This window comes from Electrona antarctica, assembly GCF_951216825.1.
Source record: "Electrona antarctica genome assembly, chromosome: 18".
Classification (NCBI taxonomy): Eukaryota; Metazoa; Chordata; class Actinopteri; order Myctophiformes; family Myctophidae; genus Electrona; species Electrona antarctica.
In genome coordinates this window covers 8,175,477-8,185,151 of record NC_136799.1, presented here as the reverse complement: position 1 = coordinate 8,185,151, position 9,675 = coordinate 8,175,477, and the positions used below count along the sequence as shown (strand labels likewise).

Below are 9,675 nucleotides of genomic sequence, written 5' to 3'. Positions count from 1 at the left end.
CCGCCCAAAATGGTTTAAGGTTATTGTAGCAGTCAATTTATATTGGGGGTCGGGAGGGGCGGGGCGGGGGTCCCGAGACATTGCCAAAGCATTTCCGGGGGTCCCCGGCCAAAAACGTTGAGAACCCCTGCCATACATGACTCTGCTTCACGAATCTGAGCCAGCTTATAGAATCCAAACCGTAATTCATCAAATACCAATGGAAAGAAACACCTTCTTGCTGTAAATGGTCATTTCACTTTAACCCATTAAGATCTCAGTCAGATTCTACAAAACTCATGAGTTATCAGAAAAACGTATGGTTACTAAAACCTTTTCATGTCACTTAAGGACCCCCAAAATACATGGCTGCAGACCCGCATGATCACACAATATTTAGTTCCAGGGACCTCCAGAAGCAAAGATATTTGCTTCTGGAGGTCAGTTTGTTAACTCATGTTAACTCATTGCAAATATGTATGTACAGTATAGGTATTCAAAGATTTTCACAAATGTTAACGCTTTTCCCAAAAATACCAGATCTCCAAGCTCATAACGTGGCAGTATTAAGTGGCAGTAGCTGTTGTTTTTGAATAGCCAAAGTATAACATCATTTCTAAAGTGGTTCAAATGGGTTAACGCACTTCCGGTGACATTTGTATGTCTACCCTGCTGTTTCTGTGCACGTCAAACAGTTTTTAAGTTGTTTGATTCAATATTTATATATTTCATAGTAAGCTTTTGCTCAGACACGCCCTCATATAAGCCCATTCACCTTACACGTAAAAATCAATGTGATTGTCACGTCAGTATACAAACTCATGTGTAATGATCTGTTTTCGCTATTTTTGGATGATGTATGATTGATTTGCTCCATAAAACACGTCAGTCTGATGTAGCGTAATAAACATGGCTTTCTTGGAGCCACTATTTGCACTCTTATGGCTACAACTTAACGATTAGATGACTCTCTGACTCTCACTAGAAATGTTTGCTAATGAAGTAAAGAAATGTTGCTCTGGGAGGAGAGATGATATAGTTGAAGAAATGAACATACAGTATACTGTATATATAAAAATATACCATATGTGTGCGTACAATGTAGATTCGTAACAATAATGCATAGAATCAATATACTGTGCATAGTCAACCTATTGGATGAACACTCCTTGTCATGCAAGTTGACTTTTAATACTGAAAACCAAATAGTAAATGAGTGATATGAAATAACATTCAGATTCCAGGTTCAAACATTTGTTTTATTGTTAACTTTCATCCCATATATTAAGTATACGAGAGTACTATTCTTGAATGTTCCTTTGTGTAGAGATCGTTGCTTCATGGCCAGGTTCATCTTGTTGCCTCTCAGATGATTGGTAAATGGTAACCTGCTCTACCTCCTCCACAGTCGCCCAATCACCCCAACCACAGTTGCTCCAGCGCCGGCTGCAGCTGCAGTGCCTGCTGCACCCAAACCCGCCATACCTAGAAAAACATGACATACCCCTTTGTTAGTATTAGGGATGGGCAATTAATCGGCCATCATATCGCTATCGGACGATATTGGCCTTAAAATGCAACATCGGTATCGGATCAATATAAAGATAATATATCGGTTTTAGGAGATATTTTATTTGATAATAATCATGTTTAAAAATTCAGTATAATAAAGCCTGAAAAATCCTTTTTGGGTGGGAGATGTACTGTATGATGATAAGAGTGCCCCCCACTTAAAAGTGTGATTTTAAATGTACCACTAATCAAGCTAATCGATGAAATACAAATCAGATTCAAGATATTTTTTACAATAAAATGTTTGATCTGTGTCAAAACATATTTGAATTGGCAATTATTTAATAAATATTTTCAATTTTCAAATATTTTTTGCACACAGAATAAAATGTTTTATGGTCATGATTCACAAGGAGCCTAGATAGCTCGGTTCCAGGCTTAAAATAATTTTGATAAATATTTTCAGAAATCTCTATAGGGGAAACTTTGACAGAAAAAGACTCGCTCACCGTATAGAAAATAGAAGTAAAACTCCTTAAACTGAGACTTAAGAAAATATGTTTTCTTTATTTTATCATGCTCATAAAGTGCTCTGTGCTCAAAGTGCAATTAAAAAGCAAACGTTTCGGTCCTAGGACCTTCGTCAGTGCTATATATGATATAGCACTGACGAAGTGCTACGTCAGTGCTATATATGATATAAATCCAGACAGATTTGTTGTAAGGCAAGGATACATTAAATAACATTAAACCTGTTGACGTTAGAACTGCGACTGTAGACCCTGCAGCCACTGCTCCTCCATTAGCGATGGCAGCTGCTGACATCATAGACGCAGCGTAGGATCCCGCCGCTGGTCCAATTGCACCGAAACCAATAGCCCCCAGTGCAACGGGGGCCAAGAGAACGCCACCTTAACATGAATAGAAAAGATAATTACATTTTGTAATGAGTTTTTGGAAAATAAAGGAATAAGCCAACATACAGAAATTGAGGATTACATAATTCAATAGGCCTAAATTAAAAATGTGATACTTTTTTTTTTTTATCTTACCTGCCGCACCAGCCGCGATGGCTAATCCAATCACTGGAGAGTAAGAGAAACAAAAATACTTTAGTCATGTGCAGTGATCTGACCAGACTGAGCTAACAACTAGATAAAGTGCCCCTCTGGGCACAGGTCTCCACCAGGCCAGGTCAAGTTGTGGCCTCCTGGTGGCGCTATAATAATCCAATGTGAAAAGGGTGCCATTTCTTCTTACGCTTTTAATGGCAATTGGATGATTTGAGGCATTTTGTTCCAAAAATGTGTTTTGCAAAAATCCACCTGTTGGTGGTGCTATAACAGGCCAATGTGATATTCCTCAACCTAGTCCTAGTAGGAAAGTCGTGAAAGATTTCACGTAAATTGCACGGCACGCTGCGTTCATGATTTGAGGCTTTTTGTTCACAACGGGCCAATCCTGCAAACTTTGAGCGCACACGCACACGCGCACGCACGCACACACACACACACCCACACACCCCTTGCCTTCGGCCTGGTGGAGACAATTGTCCAATAATACAAGCGGGGGTGGGGGGGGAATCATTAGGTTTAGACTAGTGACTTCTCACTGACTACTTGTACACTGTCAGTTACAGACCCGTAAAGGGGGTCCATTTGGTTCCTATTACAACCATCCTTTAGGTGGAACCCTCGGGTACCCTGGCCTCCACTTTGAGAACCACTGGTGTAGAGAATGACCATTGACTACAATATAATGCAATTTGGAATTGCACTGAGGTAAGGTGTAAAGTGAGTTTAATTAAGGTAAGGTGTAAAGTGAGTTTAAGAAAGGATATATATCCTATAATAACGATATGCTACAGCCTAAATGAATACATACAGAATATAGAATGTACAGAATATAAATGAATAGGCCTACAGATAATACAAATGCAGGCTGTATGATCTGTATTCATTGATATTCTGTTAATGAATGACCAAGTGCAAATAGCAGTAGAACTAAATATGATGTGGTGGACTATGGTAATCCTGAGCTTTACATAGCCTGCCCTTTAAACAAATAATGGTCTATCAAAAATATGCGACACTTATTAAGTTGGCATGGGAAAATGAGCTGGGGACTTGAAGACAGCCTTGAAGAAATGAATGCGAGCTCTATCAACTCCAGACATTGCCTTATCCAGTTTCGAGTCATACATAGACTCCATTATTCCAAATTAAAATTACATAACATATTCCCAGATATTTCTTGGCACTGTGACAAATGTAATGCAATAGATGCAAATCTTCTCCACAGCTTCGCCCTTTGCCCTCGGATACAAAGATATTGGATTAAGATATTTGAGACACTCTCTGATATTTTGAGTATTCATATTGACCCCGATCCTGTACTAATTATTCTGGGTTTGTCAGACTCCATGCCTAGGTTGACGAGAGCACAGAAACAACTCTTCTCATATGGTCTGATTACAGCAAAGAAACTAATTTTGACGCACTGGAAAAATGAGGAGGCTCCTGCATTTAAGCATTGGCTAAATGAAATGACTAGTACGCTTCATCTTGAGAGAATAAGGCATTTCCTGGGAAACAGGGAGAAACAATTTGATAAGGTTTGGCTGCCCCTTGTCCATTACTTGAGTAGAAACAATTCATAGACAGGATACCACTGATGTGGTTGACTGTACGACATTTTCTTTCAGATGTTTTCCATTTTTCAAATTACTATTTTATTCTATAGTATGCGGTGTCACCGAGCAGTATGGGTGGGAGGGTTGTCTCTCTTTTTTGTCTTTGTATTTTTTCTTTCATTTTGTTTTCTATAAAAGAAAAATGTAATTCATATCACAATGTTTTTCTTTTCAAAATCTTTTTATTTCCATTTTATAACAGTATGGGTGTCAAGTCACAGGTTCATAGAAAAAATAAAATATCAGATTTTAGTATCAGTGACTGAGGTAAACAAACGTAGCCTACTGTATGAATCAGAGATCGTGGGCAGACATAATGAAAAGACTGTTATTGAAGAAAGCCTCGGGTCTCCTCCGATTCCCGGGCCATCAAGCCAACATTTTCTTTACACCCGACAGTGAAAGGTCTCACTAGGGGGGCGTAACGCATGTGGAGGTACACGCTATCCCCCCCACCTCCTCCCTCCCCTGAACAGGCACCCTGACCGCTTGTGGGGATCATCAATGCAGCGACAAAGATGAGCCCTCCCCATTCAGCTTCCCACCCGTGAATACGGCCAATTGTGTTCGTTGGAGCGCTCGGCCAAGCCGTATGCACCATCAACCGTGGCAGCCGAACGGTTTGCGGAGCGGTCTTGATACCGGAAGGTCGCCAGTTCGTATCCCCGGACCGGCACGTTAAAATTACCACCGCTGAAGTGCCCTTGAGCAAGGCATTGAACCACTACCATGAAATGTTCTATGAGCAGGGCCTGGCTGTAAACAAGTATCTGATGCTTAGTCCAGTTACCCTGGGTAAATATAGTAACTTTGCTTTGCTTTGCTTTGAAGGCTAAGCTCCATGGTGGTGGGCAGGAACTTTAACCTGCACCACCCGGACGCCCCGATAGTGGTCCCAACAGAGCAGACAGCTTACAGCCACCCACCCACAAATATAGTGCCTCTAGAAAATTTGGGACAAAATAAAAAGGTGTCAAGTAAATAGAAAGATGAATAAAAAAAAAAAAAAAAAAAAGAAAAGTGTATATAAATATAGGTTAATGTAAATATCCAAGTGCATACAAACGTCCGCTTGTGTAGTAATATCAACAATGGAAATAATCAGTGTCATCACCAACCATCACAGCTCTAATATTGAAAGTAATAAAATAAAAGTGGTCAAGTATTAGTATGAAATACAGTTCTTGTCATAGTTTCAAGTGTGGCATACCTCAACGGAGAAAATTAATACCGTCTGTGAATCAGTCCTGTCAGAGTAAGCGACCACCAGACCAAAGAGGGCGCTGTTGCCCCTAAAATCGTTAAGATGTCAGAAGCAGTTCACAGTTCAAGGTTCAGTGTTCAGTGTTCACTACTCTATGGTTTATTTACTCCAACGGACCAAAGAGGAGGGGGGACACTCACTGAAAAACCACCCGATATAAGTGACGGTCGAACATTACTACTTGTAAACAAAACAAAACGCGCCATCAAGGCTCAACAATGACCAACACACATCGATAAGTGAAGTAGCATTTGATCACTCCCTACAGTATTCTCCACAAACCCTTCATGAAATAAAATAAATAAAACAACACTTAGCGCGACAGCATGTAACGATCAAACAAACAAACATCATGGAATCAGAGATTTAGAAACGGGCAGATCAGTAGTAATAAGAACGGATAGGTCTAAGCGTTAGGTTTTAACATTGAGTATCATCATTACAGCGAAAAAATAAGTAAGAAAGGGCTTCTACAAAAAGGAGATGGATGCGTAGCATCTAGAATGTTAGCATGTACTGGTTAGCAAAACGTTAGTCGCATGGACAGACATAGCCCACTACTAGCCCAAACATTTAGACTCTCGTAGAGGTTTTCGTCAGACTCGGGGAAAAAAAAAACTCTACGAGAGTCTAAATGTTTGGGCTAGCCCACTACCGTCTCTTATCTCGTTCGGGTGGTGGAACTGAAGGCTCCTTGTCCTTCTGAAACTTCTTCAGGAAGTCTGCGGCCTCTTTCGGAGATTTAAGATGTTTTTTCTCGTCTTTAGTAACGATAAAGAGCCGAGATGGGTAGAGAAGCGATGGCCCGAGGCCCTGTAGATACAATGTGGACATTATGTCCCGATACGTTGAACATATCACAATGTTTAATCTACAACAATTTATAATCTATTCTCAATAAAAACCTATTTGACAAAAAAAAAACATATGCGACACATAATTTAGATCTAAATAAAGTCAGGTGTATTTGCAGCCTTTGTACTCACGTAGTCCCATGTTGCTCTTTACTCTGATCAGCTGATGGTCAAACCATGTACCGAGGCTAGGTTTTTATAGCAGCAACAGCGATGATGTCAGACAGACTTCATGAGAAACGAAAACTAAACCTTCTTCTTCTTCTTCTTCGTGGGGTTTTATGGCGGTTGGCATCCAAATAGTTGCATTACCGCCCCCTTCTGTTACTCTCACTTTTCTCACTTACAGTCTATCCCATAAACCAGTTTCTTTAATAAATCTGATCACCGTGCCTCTCCCTGTGTTATCCTCTGCTGCATCAATTAACTTATTAAAAGTGATTTCTTCAACTCCCACTCCCCTCAGCTCTTCCACCATACTCTCTCTTTCTCTCTGGTACTGTCTGCAGTCCATAATGGCATGCACCACCGACTCCTCCTCCTGGCAGTAATCACATAGGCCTGTAGGGTGTTTGCCCATCACCTTCAGTGTTTTATTTAACGCACTGTGTCCCATCTTTAGCCGTGTTATTATCACTTCCTCTCTTCTACATCCATTACTGTTCTTTCTACTTCCACCCACTTTACTTTGACTGTTGTAATAATGTCTTCCTTTTCCTTCTCCATCCCATCTTTGCTGCCATTCTTCCATCACCGTCTTCCATATCACTGATTTGGCCTCCGCTTTACTTATACAAATTTCCACCTCTATTTCCTCACTTAGCAGTGCTTCCTTGGCTAACATATCCACAGTTTCATTTCCCTCAATCCCCACATGCGCTGGTACCCACATGAATTGTATTCCCACTCCTTTTTGGGTCAGGTTATGGTGCACATGAAGCACTCGGTACATTAGGTCTTCTCTGCACCTTGATCTGAATGTCATCAGGCTTTTCAGTACCGAGCTCGAGTCTGAGCACACCACCACCTTTCCTGGTCTTGCCTCCTCCACCCACTGTAAAGCCATCAGTATCGCATACATCTCTACTGTGTATACCCCCAGTCTATCCGGTGCCCGTCTGTATATTGCACATTTCACTCGAGGAACCACAAAGGCTGTACCTGTTCTACCCGTCTCTGGGTCCACTGATCCATCTGTGTAGATCTGTAAATGATCGCCATACTCTCTCTCTACATAATTGTCAAATACACTGACCAAATCTACTACACCCCTTTCCCTCCTTTTAGCCTCTAATACATGAAAATCCACTTTTGGTGTCGCATACACCCATGGTGCTACCTCAGGGATCACCACTGTTGGACTGTACCTGTCCACATTCACACCCATTGCCTGAGCCAGCTCATTGGCCACCCACCCAAAGCTACTATTCTGGGTCCTTCCATATTCCCAGCATGGCTGCAGAACTCCCTTCACTGGGTGAATATTCTCATGCCCCTTAATGTGTGTCCAATAGTTTGCCATAAGGTGTCTTCTCCTAATCCCTAATGGCATTTCCCTCGTCTCCACCTGCAACGCACATGTGGGAGATGTCCTGACAGCCCCACAGCATATCCGGAGTGCTTGCGCTTGAACTCCGTCAAGCTTGTCCAAGTGTGTTTTGGCTGCTGACCCATAGGCAATGCATCCATAATCTAACACTGATCGAATCAACCCAACATATAGCGTTTTAACTGACTGCCTATCAGCTCCCCACTTAGTCCCAGTGATACACCTCATCACATTTATTATTCTTTTACACTTCTCGGTGACCTTCTTAATATGCCCAGCCCATGTCAATCTGGCATCAAAATGTACCCCCAAAAAACGAAATTCTTCCACTCTTTCTAGATTGTCACCGTACATCTTCAACCTTACTCCTTCCTCAATCTTCTTCCTAGTAAAAAATACAGTTTTTGTTTTCTCTATAGAGAATTTAAACCCCCACTTATGTCCCCACTGCTCTACTTCATTTATTTCATCTTGAACCTTTCTGACCAGGTACGGTACATCCCTCCCTCTTTTCCACAGAGCCCCATCATCTGCATATAGCGATTTCCCTATACCAGGTCCTATTCTAGCAAATACCTCATTTATCATAATTATGAAAAGCAGTGGACTTATTACACTCCCTTGTGGAGTTCCGTTCTCTACTACATACCGACTAGACATTTCTGATCCTACCCTAACCTGAATGGCCCTCCCAAACAGAAAATCTTTAACCCAGTTAAACACTCTCCCTCCCACCCCAGCCTTATGTAACCTTATTAAAAGGCCTTCTTTCCACATCATATCGTATGCCTTCTCGACGTCAAAAAACACAGCCACAACAGATTCCCTATTTCCCAACGCCTTCCTCACATCTGCCTCCAGGCACACAACAGGATCCATAGTACCTCGCCCTTTTCTGAAACCACTTTGGTATTCTGCAATTAGGCCCTTGCTCTCAAGGTAATATGTTAGTCTCTCCGTTATCATTCGTTCCATGATTTTGCACATATGCGACGTAAGTGCTATAGGGCGGTAACTCGTAGGCTTTGTTGGGTCTTTACCTGGTTTTCCTATCGGTATGATCACTGCCTCTTTCCACCTTGCTGGCAACTTCCCCTCCTGCCATACTGTGTTATACAGTTTCAGGAGTTTATTTGACCCAATATCCCCAAGTTGTTTCATCATACTGTAACATATTTGATCTTTCCCTGGTGATGTGTTTCCAGACTTTCCAATGGCTCTCTTCATCTCCTGCAACGAGAATGGGGCATCTAATATATCTCCTGTGCTCTCCTTCCTTCCTAGTACCCCGCTATATTCTCTCAGGGTCTGTTCCCTTCCTCTCTTTCCCTCCTCTGACAAGTTGTCCGAGCTGTGAACTTTCACAAACGCCTTCACCATCATTTCTGCCTTGTCTTTGTCAGCTACTGCCATCACCTCATTTTCTTTTAGAACAGGGTAACCCCATTCTCTCCTATTCCCACCCATCTTCTTAACCATCCCCCATACCTCTCCCACCTGTGTTGTTCTGCCAATGGTTTCACAAAATGCCCGCCAACTTGTCCTTTTTGCCTGCCTTATTGTCCTTCTTACCATTGCCTGCGCTCTCTTATACTGTATTAAATTCTGAAAATTGTGTGTCCTCTTAAGTGCTCTAAATGCTTTGTTTCTGCTTTTAACTACCTCGCCGCACTGTTCCGTCCACCATGGGACTGCTTTTCTCTTCATCCTCCCTTTACTTCTGGGAACTGATCCTGTGGCTGCGTCAAACATTGCTGCACTTACTTCATCATTAAAGCTGTCCACATCATCATCCCCCTCCACTCCCATCATATTCTGTTCAGAT

At 41.7% G+C, this 9,675-nt stretch overlaps 1 protein-coding gene across 1 annotated transcript; it reads right to left on the bottom strand.

Moving 5' to 3' along the window:
- Positions 1-1,217: 1,217 nt before the first annotated feature.
- On the bottom strand, positions 1,218-6,553 carry LOC306941735 (uncharacterized protein). Its single transcript, XM_079527374.1, has 4 exons — positions 6,434-6,553; positions 2,544-2,576; positions 2,244-2,402; positions 1,218-1,464 (listed from the first exon to the last, which is right to left on the bottom strand). Exons 1-4 carry the CDS (start codon positions 6,441-6,443, stop codon positions 1,373-1,375), a joined length of 294 nt encoding a protein of 97 aa, XP_079383500.1. The 5' UTR covers positions 6,444-6,553; the 3' UTR covers positions 1,218-1,372.
- Positions 6,554-9,675: the final 3,122 nt, after the last annotated feature.

Excerpts from the sequence above, each read along its gene's own strand:
- LOC306941735 (XM_079527374.1), bottom strand. Across the intron at positions 2,403-2,543 it reads CATCGCGGCTGGTGCGGCAG|GTGGCGTTCTCTTGGCCCCC; the intron begins GTAAGATAAAAA and ends ATTCATGTTAAG. Across the intron at positions 1,465-2,243 it reads CGCAGTTCTAACGTCAACAG|GTATGGCGGGTTTGGGTGCA; the intron begins GTTTAATGTTAT and ends ATGTTTTTCTAG.